Source organism: Pseudonaja textilis, chromosome 3, assembly GCF_049901715.1.
Source record: "Pseudonaja textilis isolate UNSWEBS1 chromosome 3, rPseTex1.2, whole genome shotgun sequence".
NCBI lineage: Eukaryota > Metazoa > Chordata > Lepidosauria > Squamata > Elapidae > Pseudonaja > Pseudonaja textilis.
The window spans coordinates 108298775-108318511 of record NC_141992.1 but is presented as its reverse complement, the minus strand read 5'-3'; the positions used below and the strand labels follow the sequence as shown (position 1 = coordinate 108318511).

Here is a 19737-nt window from a genome sequence, read left to right as displayed (position 1 = left end):
TCACCAACCTTTTGGATCTCAGGGACCACCAAATTCATACTTTTAAATCCCGAGGACCACTAATATGAATTTTTTAAAAAAGCTAATATATTTAATATAATGTTTTATGTTAATGTTACATATGTGTGTGTGTGTGTGTGTGTTTTCTTAAGTTTTCGCGGGTACTTACATGTATGGCATTCAGCTTTGTTCGGGTATTTTCCCATGTCATTGTAGTTGTGCTTTTAAAGTTGTAGCAACGTTTCAGCAGAATCTCATCTGCCATTATCAGGCTTCTGTATAGTGTTCAAACTTTTACTGTAAAAGTCTGACTCACAGATGAACACTATACAGAAGCCTGATGATGGCAGATGAGATTCTGCTGAAACGTTGCTACAACTTTATGTTCGGGTATTTTCCCATGTGTATATATATACACATATACATACATACATACACACACACACACACACACACATCATACACAAACACACACACACACACACACACACTTACTGATTTAATTATAACAAAAATGTGAATGCTTAATGATAACAAAATAAAATGTTCTGGGCTGGAAGCCTCCCCCACTTGGCACCTTCCAAAGAGACAGAACAGCAGGCGGTGTGTGTGTGTGTGTGTGTGTGTGTGTGTGTCTGAGCTGAGGGGCCTCGGGGCAACTGCTGCTGGGAGAAGCAGAGGGAGAAAGGGGGCTTTGCTCTCCTTGGGGGACAGTGCCCCTTGGCTGCCACTCCTGGGGCTTCTCAGCAGGCATCTGCCTGCAGAAGGACTGCTGCTCTTGGTGATTAATTGGGGGAGGGGAGGGGGAGAAATTGGGAGCTCCTTCCAGATTCCAGGTGGAGGATTGAGAGGCTCAGATCTGCAGCTGAGGAAAAGCTGGGGGGGAGGGCTCTTCCAGCCTCACCTGGAGACAGGCAAGGAAAGGTGTCCCTGGGGGCACCTCGCTCGCTTTAGCACTTCGCTGCCAAACCCAGCCACAGCCAGTGATTATTTGGGGGTGGGGGTGGGGGGGAAGAGAGAAAGCATCTTTCGCATTACCAGGGGAGGAAAGGAGACAAAACAAAGCTCACTCTTTCACTGAGACCTACAAAACACCAATCTACCGTGTTCCAGGAGTTCTTCAAAATCATCAAACGCTCCTACTTGCAGTTCTTGCGCCTCCTGGCTCAGGTCCCTGAGATGCACACTCCCACACACAGTGGCGGTGGCAACAACAGTCCCCTCCCTCAGTGCCCGCCGTCAGCTCTCCCCATTAGTTTTCTAGCCTTGAATTTCTCCCGGCTCTCTCTTTCCTCCCCACCACCCACGTGCAGGCAGGAAAGGGAGACGGAGCCTTGCACAGCTCTCCCCTTTTCCAGCCCTTGCTGCCTCTCCCAACATCAAAGCCTCGGAAACACAGGCAAAGCCGCCACAGCGGTAGGGCTCTGAGTTGCTTGCTTCTCCACTACTGCCTCCTCCTCCTCCTCCAGCACCACTTCCTTCTCTGGGTAGGGCATTTCTTAACTAACCGAGCATGCTAAGGCAACTCAGGACGCTGAAACAAGATGGCGGCGCCCAAGCAAACATTCTTTGCAGCCTGGTACAAAACGATACACGGACCGGTACCGGTCCAGGGCCCGGTGGTTGGGGACCACTACTATAGATGTTATCTGGCTCATAGTGAAGACTGGATGGACCCTGAGCCATAATCAAGTAATGATCTTATAATATTACCAAGTAAGAGAAGTCTCTTCTTCCTGTCTCAGTTTTCCACTGAGATAAGGAATTTATACAAGCCACAATATTCATGGTACAGTACCTGAATTCATATCAATTAGTTGTTCTCTCTTCTTTTGCTTTTCTTGACGTTCTTTCTCTGCTTTTTCTTTTGCTAGTTTAGCTCTGCGCATCTTCTCCTCCATCTCACGCCTTTTCTGATTCTCCTTCACAGCTTGCTAAAAATGAGACAAAGGTGATAAGATAGACAAATGGACAATCATAACAATGAATTTGCTGTGTTGTTATGATACGCATATCATATTTTTCATTTAGTAGAATAAAAGACTGCAATGCTGGCTACCATGCAAGACAAAGTTCAGTAAACAGTGATGGGTTTATGAATGATAAAATTTATTTATTACTTTTATCCATAAAAATTAATGGAAACACAAAATATACAGGTAATATATCCCTGAGAACCAAATGCTGGAGGATAATATACCCTAACATATTTACCTAAATTTATTTTTATTTTACTCAAATAAAAATAGGAATATTAATTTCACTACAAATATCACTGTTTAAATACAGCCCTACCCTAATAAGCTCTCATCTCTATACTATACTTCTCTATACTATACTTGTCCTCTGGTTTACATTATTTTGCAACAGAGTTTTTAAAGAATTTTGAGCATTTGGACTTATAATGGATATTGACATAGGTTTATGGAACTTGAACACATTTAGCAATATTTGTTGTCTGCAGAAGTACTGACCTATTTTTCAACATTTTCAAAATTTTGTCTCTAGCAGTCCAGCAACGACACTGAACATCTATTCCTATCAATATCAACCAGCTTATGAATTATAGGTAATGTTGATATTTATAATCCTATGAATTCTTGGGAAATATGATATAAAAATTAAACAAGCAAGCAAGAAAACAAATAGATAATTCAAGTGTAAAAAGACTAAAAATCCAACAATATATAAATATACAATAGGAGCAAAATATGCAGCATATGCAACAGAAGTAGCCACCTCTTTATGTCATACAATTTGAATTTGTTTCAAAGTATTGCTTTGTTTGATGTAAAAAGCAAAGCTCAAATAAATAGTGGCTATTTAAATTAAATTAAATATGTAATATAACATATTGTAATTAAAACATGGATGCTCACCACAAACATATTTTTGAAATTGCGCAGATTTGTGAAGAACTCCTCAATAGATATCTTATTGGTATCAAAGAGGAAGTATTGTCCTAATTCCCTATAAAGGTTTTCCATATTTGCATGCATCATTCGTAGCTTCTCATACTGTTCTTGGGCTTCTTTAACAAAGCTGTAAGACTAGAGTTAAAGACTTCTAACAATTGTAAACATACTTTCTGAGAATAAGTTGATTGCTTTGAAGTTGCTAAGAGTTTGGCTTTTTGTATTTTTAGTTTCAGATTCTATCGCATCCTTTTATGCAAAAAGCAGTTTGACAAAATAACACCATATAATTAATTAAGAGGAATTAACACAGTACTAATGTAACAACGCTCTTTTTCGCAAAATAAATTCTGATTAGATCATTGTGATTCACCTCATTTTTATATTCCATTGACTTCTAGCTATTGGAAAGACCATTGCTGACTGCAAATAATTTACTTCCCTGTCTGCAACTCTTCATAGGGTACAAAGGGAGGACTCAGCTACAGCTGCTTTACCTCGGGGATTGAAGCAATCATAGCTATTTTAAAATTTTAATTTATTGAAATGATTGTATCAATAAAGTGTTAAGTTATTATTAAATCTATTTTAAATATACTGCAGGTTATTAATTCATAATTTATACATTTTAAACAGCAAAGTAAAATTATTGAATACATGAATAAGCAGTCTTTCATTGAACAAGATCATCTGGGTACTTGCTGCCTTATCTTATCAATAGTCATCTGTTGGAATAGCATCAAATGTGACAGCTACCTGCAGTTCATTGGGTTCTCTCTGAATACCAAAAGGAGATCATTTCTAGAGGCATGATCCCTTATACTTCTGGTGAAAATAGCGCCCTTAACTCATATGTTCAAGATTACAATAAAGAGAATCCTCTCTATTGATTTTAATGGCTACTATCTTTTATCAGAGTCCTTTTTGAATCTCCCTTGCAAACGCTGTAATATATAAATGAAGATGGTGTGCTCCTGTGACGTCCAAAGCATTTTCTAAAACCATTTTCAGGAAGTCTACCACCTTAATTGCTACTTGCATGAGGAAGAAATGCCATCCCCAAGTGAAAAATGCTTGGCGAGGGGAGAATTCTCTATTAGTGAATGTTCCTAGTTATCCTCCTCTCAACATTTATTCGTTCAGAAAAATAATTTTCTATGTGTTAATGTGTAGGCTTGTGCCTCTGCAAACCATTATACTACAACATTTAGTAATTGAATTTTGGGTAGGAACTCCATCCTCCAGCACTTGCAGCAAAGATAGATGGGCACATTATGTAAAAACCAATAAAAATCAAAATAAACAAGTAAGCCAGTTACAGGTATGCAAACTATTGTTATTCATCAACTTCATTCATCTTTCTGTATCACTCACATTGGAGTATAGCAAAATTACCTAGGAGGCGGGCCAACAAGTCCTCAACAAAAGATGTTCCAACCCTTTCTAGGGCTTTCTAAAGACATCTTAAAAATGTAATAAGCATCTTTCAGCAAATTTTGTAGAAGTTGTTCTTGTGAAAATGACTTAGATGAGAGGCACATATGAGAGGCAAGACAATATTAGCTTTCTGAAAAAATGTTGCCATGCCTTTATAAAAAAATACCTCTAAATTCATTAACCAAGATTTAAAAAATGAGCAAATTCTCTTTCACTCTTGGGAGAATGGTAGAAAACAATGCCCTGCTGAAATGAGAAACAGATATTAAGTTTCTATACAAGAGTAATTTCTAACCACAATATCATTTTCTTCCATGATTACTAAGATATCTAAATCTGGAAGATGCTTGCCACTCCAAGACCACTTCCAAAAACAATTTTTTGTAAACAACCAAAGAGAAATGGCAGCCAGAGATCAAATGATTTATATATTATGTTAAATGTACTCAAAATCTCAAGTGAGGACTTATGGTGTTTCAGGATATAATTTATTCAATTTACTTAGTATCAATTAACCACAGGATGCTAAACTAAATATCCATGTTACATGGATGTATCTACGGGGCAAGATTTCTGTGAGTTCAGCTATGGAATATTTTGGAAGAATAGGTTACGCAGGTGCAACTCCAGATAGACTATGGCAGATAAGCTTTATTTATTCATACCTAATTCTACTGCCTGCAAATCACCCAAAGAGACACCAGGAAGAATTTACACTTTCAACTGTTTGAATGGGAGACTACTCAAAGCAAGACAGTATCAATAACTACTCGTATTTTCCCGAAAACATGACTGTGTTTTATTTATTTTGGGGGGTATCTTATTTTTTTTCCACATATGGGAGGGCAACTTCTGCTTGCTCGTTGTGGGGCAGGAGGCCATATGGTGTGCCAGTGCCACTGTTACAAGGCAAGGGGGTGGAGCTACCTCACATGCCCCATACCAGCTTACCTCATGGCCCCTGCTGTCAGGCCACCTCGTGGCGGCGGTTCCAACAGCCCTATCCAGGACCCCATGTAGCCACTAGCCCACTTCTTTTGCTTGCTTGTGGTTGCAATGGAGCAGGAAACCGTGAGGTGCCACAACCATGAGGCAAGACAGGGAATGGAGATTCCTCCATGCACTGGCTCACTTCAGGGTCCCCACAGCCAGACCAACCACACCCTGAGAGCTGCCATGTGACCACAGCAACAGCACACCACTCAGCCTCCTCTATGAGCAAGCAGAAGTGGGCAGGCAGGCACATGGGCTCCTGCTGCACATGGTTGCCGGTACTGTTACTGCGAGTCAGGTATTGGGGCATGGATAGCCTGGCTGTGGAGGCCCTGAGGTAAACCGGTGCAGGACGTGTGGGGCAGCTCCACCACCACCTTGGTGGCCACCACGAGAAATCTAATAGAATGGGCTGAGCAGGGTCTTAAGTAGGGCTAATTTGGGGGGTAGGGCACACACGTAAAACATGCTATGTCTTATTTTCAGGATAGGTCTTATTTTGCTAAGGGTTCCCATTACTGTCATTACCTTGTGAAAAATGAGACAAGTCCTGTTTTGGTACAGTGTATCTTTCTAATACTATTAAAGTTTGTCAATAAACAGTGATATATTAATGCGACTTTAAGAACCTTAAAAGGTAATTTTTTTCTTTATAATGAAAATTAGAATTCTCAGAAAAAATAATATAATGAGAATTCTTATCCCTCAGTATCATAAATATGATTCTTTCTTTCATAGGTTATTTTTCAACATTTCTCAGTGAAGAGTTTTGAAGGATATGGTCATTTTCTCCACAAATTTGTCCTTTTCTTCTGTTCTACTGGGAAAATTGTTAACATCATGCTGTAGATCCAAAATCTGTTTGTTCATCTGGTCCAGATTTTTCCGCAAAATTTCAGCAGAAACTTGGGGAAGAAAAAGAGACAATATAGCAGAATTGCAGAAACAATTAACATCAACTAAAAGAATAGTTTTTATTTACTGTAGTCACATTCTCTACGAAACCATGTAAGTATGTTCTTTGGATTACCCGCTTCCCTTAAATGAGAAGGGTTAGTCTGATTAATATTACTTCATGGGACAGTTTCTACTTGTGTTCAAGTTGAACAGGAAAGAAAACTTAGGAAAGCTAAAATAAATTTACAGTAGTAAGAAAAAAGTAGAGTTATGCTCCAACTTGGAATAAAACTCAAATCTGATGTAAAATGGGGTAATAGAAAGTATGTAATTTTAAATTGTCTTATTTCCAATTCAAAAATTATTTTAGAAGTCTGCCTATAATATATAGACTGCAACTCCAGCATACAATGGAATGGGCAGGATATTCTGCAGCAATCAAAATTTAAGATTTTAACCTACTCTAAAGCAAACCATGCAAACTCCTTTGTGCAACCAGAGGGATAAATATGAATTCACAGAACTGAGATTTCACAACCAGCATGCATCATCCACATTGATTAACTAGGATATTTGAAGAGCTGCATATTCAAAAGTACTGTCCCATTAATATACATGCTCAGGAATGCCAAAATTAGGCTTTATAAGACTCTTTGGCTTAAGAGCAGTGTTTGTAGGTGACAATGTACAATAAAGTGATATCAGCAAAGGAAAAGGCCTGAATTAAAGGCAACAGCATATATGATAGGAAGTTATATAATTCTACAAAGACAGCATTTTTGCAATAATTAGCACCAATCATTCAAAAGCTAAAATAATATTATTAAACATTTGAATGTTTTCAGATCATTCAAGAAACTAAAAAAACATACAGCCTGTATATATTGTAAACAGAAAAAAAATGAGAAAGTGAGATAAAAACTGACTTTGGTTAAGAATATTTAAGTTAGTGAGAAGTAAGACAAGCATTGTCTTATTACAGACAATTACAGCTTGATGACATATACTGCTCTCAGTATAATACAACATGACTGAGATGAAGGAATACACTTATTTCATTGAGCTGGTCACTAGGTGGTCAGACAACATCTGGACCAGGTGGGATACTTGCAGGAAAAATACATGATTATAAGTAAATAGACCAAACATAATTTTTTTTCATCATAGTGCAATTATAAATAACTGACCATAACAAACATCTGCAGCCATCATTTTTATATTTTCCTCTCCACACTTCCTGCTATGACAAACCCTATCCAAACATAGATCTAACATTTCTTTCAGGAAAGACAAAAATATGGAAACAGGAAGGATAACAAAATAGAGTAATGCAATATCCTGCAAACCCGCAAAGAAGATTTTACTCCTGCTCATTCTATATTAGCATATGAAGAAAGCAGAAGCTGAGATTTTGTTTTCATTGATAACAAAGTACTGTATATTATTCGGACCTGTTGACACTACAAATATCATCTAAAAATAATGCATACCTGTACACCCCAGATCTATTTAATGAATATTATATGCTTTCCTCACACCTCAAAAAGGAAAGAGACTGAAACTGATCTTGGTTGTACTTGCCCAGTTGAAGAAGTGAAGGAGTTGTGACTAAGGGTCTTCATACTATTATTGCACACATTTTTTCTTTGCTTTTAAGAGTTTATTGTATTTTTTGACTGGTACAGCTGCAATTATTTGAACATATTACATTTGTGTCAAGAATACCTACCAAGGCACTTCCAGATTGAAAGGATTAGTCAGTGACATTACCATTGCCCAAGGGATGCCTGAAAGGGTTCCTTTATGTCCCTATTATTTTCCCACTGAAGTGGTATCTACTTATTTATCTATTTGAATTTGCATGCCTTCAAACCATTAGGAGAGCAGGCAAATTGATGGGAGCCCATTCTGTCATGTGGCTCACACTCTTGGATTTAGATCTGGGAGGATCGGCTGCAGACAGGCAATGGTGATGAGGCAGCAGATTCCCCCTGATGAGGAACAGCTATCTCCCCCACTTGATCTGAGGGCATGAAGTGGGAAGTAGGGAAGCTCAAAGAAGATCTGCAAGGCTGCTGGCGAAGAGGCCATCCCACCCCAACTCACAAGGAACACCTGAATTGAGATGATTTAATTAGAGGCCAGGGGAGGGTTTCTTCGTTGGGAACAATAGTTTCGCTTTGGCACACACTTCCCCACCTTTGTAAACTCTGCTTTGGGTCATGTTTCTGCCCTATGGACTCCGACCTTGCTTATGGACTCTGGGTCTTGCCTTTTGGACCTTGAACCTTGTTTATAACTTATGGACCTTGCCTTTTAGACTTTGCACTTTGGTTTTGGACTACAGACTTCCTCCTTGCCTTGTGAATCAGCTCTGGTGACTTTTGGCTTTAGTTTGTGGGACTGTGTTGCATTGACTGGGTGGTTGTCTTCTGGAAATTTTGGCGTAGAGCTTTACTGGCTGTTGTACGGTCATTTTGTATGGGATAGCAAAGCAATAAAAGACTTTATTGAAGCCTGCATCTGCCTAAATGACCTGAGTCATAGCAGACTGAGACAATCAGCAATATTATTTTAAGAGATAGAAAATAGAACAGAACAGAATTCTTTACTGGCCAAGTGTGATTAGACACACAAGGAATTTGTCTCTGTTGCATAAACTCATAGTGTACATATAAACAAGTAGTATGTCATAATAAATAATAAATCATATCGTAGTTACAATCATTGATTCTACAAGGGATCTTGGAGGACTTCTAGTTCAACTACCCGGCCCAAGGCAGGAGACCTTATATCATCCCAAATGGTTGTCCAACTTATTCTTGAAAACCACCAGAGATGGAGCATCATCAACACCAGGAGACATTGATTAATTGTTTTCACTGTCAGGAAATTTCTCCTTAGTTCCAGGTTGGATCTCTCTTTAATGAGCTTCAACCCATTACTTCTTGTCCTGACGTGCGGTGCTTTGGAGAATAAGTCAACTCCTTCCTCTCTGTGACAGCCCCTCAAGTACTGGAAGACAACTATGTCACCCATAATCTTTCTCTTCATAAGGCTAGACATATTTAGTTCTCTTAATTGTTCATCGTATGGTTTAGCCTCCAAGCCTTTATCATTTGTTGCTCTTTTTTGAACTCTTTCTAGGGTTTCAGCATCTTGTTTTGGTATTTTGCCGACTAGACTTGGATGCATTATTCCAAGCGTGGCCTCACTAATGCAGTATAAAGCAATACTATCAATTGTGATCTTGATGCTATCTCTCTGTTGATATAGCCTAGGACTGCTTTGGCAGCTGAAGCACCATGCTAACTGGTTCACTAGATCTACTAGGATAGCTAGATCCCTCTCACAATTGCTATGAGCCAAGTACAATCTATACCATTTGATTCTATACCATATTCCATACCATATTCTATGCCATTTGATTTTTCCTGCCTAAGTGCAGGTACTTAATTTTCTCACCAATGGATTACATCTTGTTGGATAGGGCCTAATGTCTGTCAAGAACCTTCTGAAGAGTCTATCTTCCAAAGTATTAGTAAAGTCTATCAATGTATCAGTCTCAGAAATCTTGGATTCTTAGATACTAGATACTTGTTTATTGATCTAACAGGGGAGCCATTGTATTACATTGACATACTAACTTCATTATTCACACAACTTTCAAAGATTTCAAAATTTGGGGACATGTGACCATGTCAGATTAGAATTCAATATAATGCAGACACAAGCAATAGAACAAAATAAAACTATTGTCTTAGACCTCAAAATAACTGATTTCGACAAACTTAGAAATCTGATTTTAGATAACTGATTTCAACAAACTTGGGAAAGATTCCTTAAAGAGGAAAACAAATCAAGAAGCTTGGGAAATTCTTAAAAATGTGATTATAAATTCCAGTGCAGCATAATATCACTGAAAAGAAAAATAATGAGATCCAAGAAGAAACCAGAATGCATAAAGAATTCTCTGATAAACTGGATAAAAAGATAAAAAGGATAAGTATAAAAAATGGCAAAAAACTAAGGCAGAGTACCAACAAGTAGCCCGAACTTGCAACTATGAAATCAGGAAAGTTCAGTCTTAGAATGAACTAAGACTTGTAATAATTGTCAAAAATAACAGTAAAAGTTTCTTGCAATATGTTAAAAAAAAGTCAAGGAAACAAATCACTCCACTAATGGGAGAAGATGGCAAGGAAGTGATGGACAGCAGGGAGAAAACGGAGCTGCTTAATTCATTCATCTTCACATGAAAGGAAAAAAATAGCCCAACCTAACAAAAGTAGAATCATAAAAGACAGATTAGGAATATAAATTAAAATAGACAGAAAAATAGAACACTTGGCCCAAATGGGCTATCGGCAGAAACATATAAAGAGCTACAAAATATTTTGGACCAATCATTACTAGAGGTATACAATGCAGTTTTAGCTGAAGTGAAGATACCACCATCATGGGTAGAAGCTAACATCACTTTGATACCAAAAGAGGATTCAGATTTAATGCAAATAAAGAACTACAGACCCATATCCCTACTGAATGCCAACTATAAAATATTCACCTCAACAGTAGCAGAAAGAATGAAGAGATTTTTGAAGGAGTTTATACACCCTGACCAAAATGGCTTTCTACCCAAAAAGCAGATAAGAAAAAATACGAGAGTAATATTAGATCCATTGGAATAGTATGAAACACATAAAGAAAAGCAATTGGCTTCCGTGGCGGCATGTGGTTGAGTGGCACGAAGGAACAGCGCTCTGTTTTTCGTTGCCTATCTTCAGTGTTCTGGGAGCCAACAGAGGCAAAATCGTTCCTGGGGGGATCGGTGACGGAGAGAGGAACCTTTGGAGCTGAAGAGGGAAGGTGCAATCCCCAGCAGTGCGATTGGAGGAGCCCTTGAAACCGGCGTTGAAGAGTTGGACTTTGGTGGCTGACCCAGAGACCAGCCGACACATGAGATTGGAAAGGGAAGCAAAGAGAAAGTACGGTGTGAAGAAGTGGTGTGAGCAGTGAAACTGAAAGAGAGTGGAACTGTCAAAACGAACCCAGGAAGAGATGGTGAAAGGAAAGGCTCAAAGCGGCACCTGAACAGTGAATACAGTGAGGAGAGCAGATAAGGGAGAGGACGAAAGGGTGCTAGCAATAGTGAAAGATTGAATAAAGAAGAAGATTAAGTGATATACTATATACAAACTAAGTGAAGAGGGGAAGTGAAAGTGGATTGTTTGAAACGGGACGATTGAAACTTTTGTGTTCCTAAAAGAACATTATTGTAACAGAAGAAGAAACATAGTAGCAGTTAAAAGATCTGGGGGAAAAAGTCTCTGACAGTGCAGAAAATTGTTGGACATTTTGAAGAAGACGGTGAAAGTTAACTCTTTAAATACACTGCATCTAACGTTACAGTAAGACTTAAGCGAACTAGTTGGAACACATAGAATAACCTTTGCGGAGAACGAAAGTTGTGATTATAAGAAATACTGCCTGTATATTTAAAAGTATTGTGACTAAACTACATTTTTATTTGCTTTTCTTTCCTTTTCTCTCCATCTTTTTTCTCTTTTTCTTAGTGATTATATTAGAAGTTAAAATATTTAAATATTTGAATATATATTGAATGATTTATATGGCAAATAGAGTGTAAAGAAGAATATATATATATAGAGAGAGAAGCGACTGTTTAAGTGCTATATACTATAATATAAGTTAAAGAACTTAAGATAGATATTTTCTAAGAAACTTATTGACTGAACTATCCTAGGAATTGCATTGTTTTCTGATATTGGTAAATCCTTATTACTATCAAATGTATTGTAAAATAAGTATAGTAACTTTATAAATTTAAATTGACTATTAGTGATAAGAATCTATTTAGATAAGTTTAATTGTTAGGTAATCAATTGTTTAAACATTTTAATGTTAAATGCATTAAAGTAATATAAAATATTAAGGTAAAAATAAATAGAAATATATAAGAATATATATAAGTAATATAGTGGCAAGGAATTATTATAAATAACTTTGGATATTGGGATTGATTTGTATAACTGTATAGAATAATTAATTTGTGAAAATTCTTGATTCAGTTAAGAGTTAATATAAGACATTGAAGGGTAGATTACAGGGAAGAATAAGGACTGTGATAGAATCTAGAGAAATAGTGAGCATTGAATGATGTTGTGGGATAAGATAGAATATTAGGATAACAAACCAAATTAATTCAAGAAATGACAAGCATTACAACAACAGTAGTGAAGACTGGGAAGAAATCCACCCCGACAACAGCTACAGCGATTCTATCTCCATCTACACAAAGATCCATTTAAGGAATGCTCACAACGAAGAAAACAACAGCTACAATTAACACACAGACCATGCAAGCCATCCTGTTAACAATTCAGGAGACGATGATGAAATTACAGGAAAACATGACTAAGAACCATGGAGAAATGAAAATAGAGATGGAGGAGGTGAAAAGAGAAGTGAGAAAGGATATTCAGAAGTTGGATGAGAAAGTTGGCCAGATTCAAGAAGTTTCACAAAAGAATGAACAAAGATTCTAAACGATTGAAAAAGAATGGAAAAAACAGAACAGAAATTAGAGTCGGTAGATCAAAGAATGCAAGAAAGAGACAAAGAAGTAGAGAACTCACTGATCCAGTTGGAGATGGAGAGGGCTTTGTTCTACCTACGTTTCCAGAATGTGGTAGAGACGAAGGAGGAAGATCTAACAGAAATAATGGCAGAGACTATTGCAGAGGCACTCCAAAGAGAAAAGAGTGAAATAATCAATGAATTAGACGAAGTCTACTGAGTCTATACAAATTATGCCAGAATATTTAGACTACCAAAACATCTGTTTTACTCGGAAAAAGGTGAGGGACATAATTTACAAAGTTACTAGAGAGGAACCTTGACATATAAAGGTAAAGAGATCATAATGTTAAACAAATCCCGAAAAGAGTTTGAGAACAAAGGAAATATCACTTTCTGGCTGCCCGACTCAACAAAAATAATATACTGTTTAGGTGAATTATACCAGAGGGAATGTTGGTGTCGTGGCAAGGGAAGAAAGTCAAGATGGACTTGGAGAAAGCGAAAGAATTCCACGCACAACTAATAGGCACAGAGGAACTCGGTAATAGCAGAGAAGAACTGGAATCGGCTAGTCAAAATGATCAACAAATAGAAAAGAATGGAAAAGAGCAGGAAGAGGAGGAAAGGAAGAAGGAAGAAAGACCACAAGAAGAAAACAGAGTAAGAACAAGAGCACAAACAGAAGCAAGGAATAACAGGAACGAATTGGTAAAGGCAAAGAGGGAAAATGGATAATAATTTAAAGATATTATCAGTAAATATAAATGGACTTAACTCCCCATCAAAACGGAATCAAACTCTGAAAAAATTGGCAAAACAAAAAATGGATATAGTATGTCTCCAAGAAGTACATGTTAGAGCCCAAGATAAGGGTTTTTTGCAATATAAAAAATTAGGAAAATTATACGCAGCATTAGCGGAGGAAAAGAGTAGTAGCAGTATATATTCGAGGAGTAGAAGTAGAAGTATTATACACAGATTCAGGGGGAGAACATTAATATTAGAAGTAATATGGGAACAGAAGAAAATTCTATTAGTTGCAATATACGCCCCCAACAAACAACAAGAAATGTACTACAAAAAAATACAAGAAAAAATTCTTGAATTAGGCAAAGAAGAAATTTGCATAATAGGGGATTTCAATGCAGTCTCGGATATAAAAAAGATTACCAAAGTACCAGTAAAAAAAGAAAAAAAAACACACATTTTTTAACATGATAGAAGAACAGAACCTAATTGATATATGGAGAATATACAATCCAAAGGAAAAGCAGTTCACCTTTTATTCTATTCCCCATAAATCATGGTCGAGAATTGACATGACATAGATAAGTGAAACCCTAATGAAAGACATAGTACGAATAGAAATAGCACCAAATATGTGGGCAGATCATAACCTCATAATAGTAATATGGAAAGATCAATCAAAACAAAGAGGAAGGTCGATGTTGAACCCACAGACTCTGAGAGACAAAGAATATATAACAAAATTAAAAAAAGAATTAGAAATGTTTGTTAATGTAAATAAAAAAGAACACACCTCTTTACAGAATCTGTGGGATACAACGAAAGCCTATATAAGAGGAATAACAATTGCATATAATGCTAGAAAGTAAAAAGAGAAAAAGAAAGTAATGAGTTACAGAATGATATTAGAAAATTGGAAAGACAAGCACAACTAGCACCAGAAATATGAGTAAAGAAAGAATTAAACCGTATCTAGAGGAAGAAAATATTCCAATACTAACAGAAGAAACGGAAAGAGTAAATGAAGAGATTACTATGGAGGAAATAAAAGAAGCAATTAGTAAACAAACAAACAAAAACTCCTGGAACAGATGGTTTACTTGCAGAATTTCATAAAAATTTAGGGGAAATTTTTGATCCAATTCTTTTAGAAATTTATAATGAAATACTTTAAGGGGCAGAGCTACCAAGGTCATGGAGAGAAGCGTACATCATACTAATACCGAAGGAAGTTGCAGATATCATCCACATAAATAACTATAGACCAATTTCCTTGTTGAATGCAGACTACAAAATATTTATGAATTTAATGGCTGAGAGACTAAAAAAAACACTAAGCAGGTATATATACATACTGAACAAAACAGTTTTCTTCCAACAAGAGTCGTTAAGAAGTGAAAGTGGTTTTTGCTGACCGGGATAAAGTAAGAGAAAGTACCCTGGAACTTGAAATTTGCCAAAGATAAATTTTTTCCAGAGAGATTTACAAGTGGCGAATGGAATTTTAAAAGGAAAAGTTTTTTTTTCTTTCTTTTCACTCTCCTTCCTAATGTGACAGCGGATGGAACCATAAGAGAAATCGGAAAACCTGCATTGGAGGTAATTAAATGCTGAAGGGACAAGGATTTCTGTACATTAAAAAAACAAAACCTTTTTTGCTGTGAGTGGGAAGGGAGAGGAAAAAAAAATTGGAGCAGAATTTGAAAATAAGAAGATTGACTAGAATTTTAAAGAGTTATTAAACATTAATAAGACTTCTAAAAGATATATTTTAAATGGAACTTTGTGACTAAACACTAACCCCAGAAAGAGAAAGTGAAGAAAGGAGAAAGTATTAAAAGGAACAGCTTATTTGGATTGTTTGGTGATCTTGGAATTTCTGAGAACTATCTTTGATTAAAAGCCCTTTTGGGTGGGTGTTTGGAAAAACTTTTTCTTTCTACAATGGCATCACTTGTGGATGAACTGAAATTTGAATACCAAAAATACAAAAAAGAAGAACAAGGGAAGGACTCTCTTGGCACTCTTTTTCAATTTTTAGAAATGGCGGTTTGTACTTATGAAAAGCTGACTGCACAACAGGATGACTGGGATAAAGAAGAAGCCACAAGTGACTTTATTTGGGGAAGGAAAGGAGAAAGAGGAAGAGGAAAAGGGGACTTTAAGACTTGGAAAAACAACCAAAAAAGAGAAGAATAAGGTGAAAAGTGGATACTATGTTAGAAAACAACAGAAAGGAGGAAAGCAGAAGAAGAAAAGGGAGGTGGAGAGACAAGCGGGTAAAGAGGGCAAGGAGAAGAATAAGCAAGGGAGAAAGGAAGGGATGAGAAGCCTCAATGGTGGGGAGCAAGATGCAAAGAAACAAAATTCTTTTAGAGATAATGGGTAAACTTTATTGAAAAAGGGATTCTGGAAAGGTACATAAGATTGTATTTTTATATTTGTATTTAGAAATGATCTTAGAAAATTAGAAACAATATGTAATTTAAAATGTGATAAAACATTTAGTGTAATTTAGTGAAATTTTTGTGAAGAAAAAGAAAGCAATGAAATAAATGAGAGAATTGGAGTAGGAGAAGGGGGAACATTTTAACGAAATAATGATTTAAAATATGTGATGTGGGGGGGAAATAACTATGGAAAACAGAAGTGTTCCCATAAAAGTATGATATTCAACAGAAAAGCAACGTGTAAAGTGTTTAAGATATAAATGAATACTAATATTAATGATTAGATTTGTATTGGCATTGATAATAAAAAATATTGTATAATTTTAGAATGTACCAAACAGAATCCCAATGTAAGCTATGTATTTTATATTAAGTATTATAAATGTAGGGGAAAGAGATAAAGGTGTCATACTCCAATTAGTGTACAGGAGAAGTTTTGTTTAAAGAAGAAAGATAAATGGATAGCTGGAAACAGAACAGACAAAGAATAACAAATATTATGATTTGAATTGAGATGAGATAAATAAAATAAAACTAAGAAAGTTTAAAAGAGATGAGAAGCTATACAGAAAATTGAAAATGGTAATAAGATATGGAATGGTATACAAAATGAATATGAATTTGAATTTGTGTCTGTACGAAGAGTTGTAACCCGGGACTAAGCAACTTTCAGAAAATATGTTTTTTATGTTTCTGTGTTTTGTGTTTTTGTGTGTTTATGTTTGATTGAGTTAATAAAACCTTGGAGGAATGTTAGAAGAGGATAATTGAGAATAAAAGATAGAAGAGAATAAAACAAGTCAGAGGAAAATATAAGTATAATGAATAAAAACTTATAAAATAGATAAATATAGAAAAGAAATATAATTGAATAAAAGTAAAGGGAGAAATAATGAGAAATTTGAAAGGATATGTATGTGTTTCTAAGGAAATGTGTCAATGGTGTATAAAATAATGTCTTATTTGTTTTATTAAAATTTACAAATAACTTTCAGAAAAGAGGTTTTATGTTCTTATGTTTTATGTTTTGTTTGTCTTTAAAAACTAATAAAATTTGTTTTTGTTTTGTTTTTTAAAAAAGTTTTCTTCCAACAAGACAAACTAAAAACAATACAAGAACAGTACTTGATATCCTGGAATACTATGAGGCACATCCATAAAAACAGGCTACACTAGTTTTTCTGGATGCTCAAAAAGCCTTTGACAAGGTAAATTGGGCATTTATGAGGCAACAAGTAAAGGAAATGAAATTTGGGGATAAATTTGAAAAAATGTTAGAATCAATATATTCAAGACAAGAAGCCCGGATAATAATCAATGGAGAAATGACTAATCCATTTGAAAAAGGGAAGGGAGTCAGGCAGGGATGCCCACTTTCACCTCTGCTCTTTATCATGACTCTAGAAATTTTGTTGAGAAGATTTAGACAGAATATGGAGATAAAAGGATTAAGAATTAAAAATGAAGAATACAAGGCCCAAGCATTTGCAGACGACCTTGTATTCTTCGTAGAAGAACCAATAAAATCAGGACCAAAATTAATTAAAGAGATAGAGAGATATGGAGAGGTGGCAGGTTTAACAATCAATAAAGATAAAACTAAAATGATAACAAAAAATCTAACAGAGAAACAAAAAAAGAAATTAAAAGAGGTAATGGGCTTACAAATTGTAAAAAGAATTAAATATTTAGGAATTTGGCTTACGGCAAGATGTTCAACAATAAAATAAGATAATTATGTAAAATTGGTAGGAGAAATAAAAAAAGATTTAGAAAAATGGGGGAAACTGCAATTATCAATATTAGGAAGAATAGCGACTATTAAGATGAACATCTTGCCAAGAATATTATTTCTCTTTCAAAATATTCCAATTAAATTAGATAAAAAATTTTTTAACGAATTAAATAAAATTACTACAAAATTTATTTGGTCAGGGAAAAAAACCAGAATAAAATTAAGCTCCTTACAAGATAATAGACGCAGAGGTGGATTTGGACTCCCTGCCTGGGAACTATATTATAAAGCGGCAACTTTAACATGGATTAAAGACGGGGCCAATTTGAGAAACAAAAGAGTTTTAATCCTAGAAGGGCATGATTTGGAAGTGGAGTGGCATGCCTTCATGTAGAACCCTGGAAATAAAAGTTATACACACTTTAATAGGCATATAATTAGATGTTCATTATTAAAAGTGTGGAAATAGATTAAACACAAACATTATATGAAGATCCCAGGATGGGTTTCCGTCATGGAGGCATTGATCCACTCCAATGCATTCAAAACTGGAAGAAAAATTAGGTATTATGGCGTACTAAATTCCTAAGGAAGATTAATGACGAATCAAAAAATTAGAGAGCAAGGGATGAAAATAGAGTGGTGGCCATATTTACAACTCAAGACAAGATATAAAAAAGACACGGAAGAGTTTGGGATTGAGATAAAACTGAATCAATTAGATAAAATATTGGAGGGAACAGATGAAAAATTAATCTCAAAAATGTATAATTACCTGTTAGAATACGAAATGGCGGAAGAAATAGTTAAAGGCCCAATGAATGTAGGGCACAATATTAATTTGGAAGATTGGGAAAAATTTGGAATCAAAATTACAAAATAACAAAATCGGCGATCTATAAAATCAATATAAAATGTGTTACCGGTGGTATCTGTCACCCTCAAAGTTAGCTAACATTTACCCAAACAGGAGTCCGATGTGTTGGAAATGTAAGCAAACGAGGGGCACTTTCTTCCATACTTGGTGGCTCTGCCCAAAAAGTAAAAAAATATTGGAAAAAAATTAAACTGTGGATAAAAGAATTTACAAGTATTCAACTAGAATTTAAACCTGAAATATTTTTGTTGGGAATGTTAAAAGGGGACTATGCAAATGAAATGAAATATTTAATTCTCCATATAACCACAGCAGCAAGAATTGCGTCGGCACAATGTTGGAAGGGCGAACAAATGCCAACAAATAATTTGATTACTCAGAAAATACTTGACTGCACTGAAATGGACCTACTCACATAAAAACTTAGGAATAAGGAAGACTCAAGATATATTACAGCTTGGGATAAATGGTATAAGTGGATTAAAGAGAAAAAAAACCAGGGAATTAAAAGATATGGTTTTGATGAATGGAGTGGTTAAATTAAAAATGTTTATCAAATTAAGAAACGAATAGTAGTAAAATTATTATTACCAATAAAAATCACACCATCTTAGTTGATCAGAAACATATGTTTTATATGTTTATCTATTATGTATTTGTATATATAGATTTTGTCTGCAACGTAAAGTTGTATTCAATGTATTGTACATAGTGTGTTTTTTTTAATCTTTAATAAAGTTTTCTTTTTAAAATTTTAAAAAAAGCAATTGGCATTGTTGTTTCTAGATGCTCAAAAGGCGTTTGACCATATGAACTGGCAATTCATGTTATACCAACTAAGATATATGGACTTTGGAGATAAATTTATAAACATGTTCAAGGCAATATGTACAAATCAGAAAGCCAAAGTGTGAATGGTGAGGTAACGGAAAATTTTTCACTATGGAAAGGTACAAGGCAAGGCTGCCCATTATCTCCATTGTTATTTATCTTAACTCTGGAAGTACTAACAAGAAATATTAGGCAAGGTGAGCAAATCAAAGGAATGGAAATCAAAAGAAAAAAATACAAACTACAAGCATT

The 19737-nt window shown here is 35.5% G+C and overlaps 1 protein-coding gene and 1 long non-coding RNA gene across 2 annotated transcripts in view; one reads left to right on the top strand and one right to left on the bottom strand.

Annotated features, from left to right (window-relative positions):
* The window catches only part of DIAPH1 (diaphanous related formin 1), a 158373-nt gene that overhangs the window by 19568 nt on the left and 119068 nt on the right, over window positions 1-19737 (bottom strand). Inside the window, 3 exon segments of the mRNA XM_087930558.1 lie at window positions 1799-1934; window positions 2880-3045; window positions 6127-6250. Of these exon segments, the coding sequence (XP_087786684.1) occupies window positions 1799-1934; window positions 2880-3045; window positions 6127-6250 (426 nt within the window).
* Window positions 1320-4230, top strand: LOC148126272 (uncharacterized). The gene is made up of 3 exons (XR_015743036.1): window positions 1320-1716; window positions 2509-2569; window positions 4145-4230. It is a non-coding gene; the product is annotated as an uncharacterized LOC148126272 (long non-coding RNA).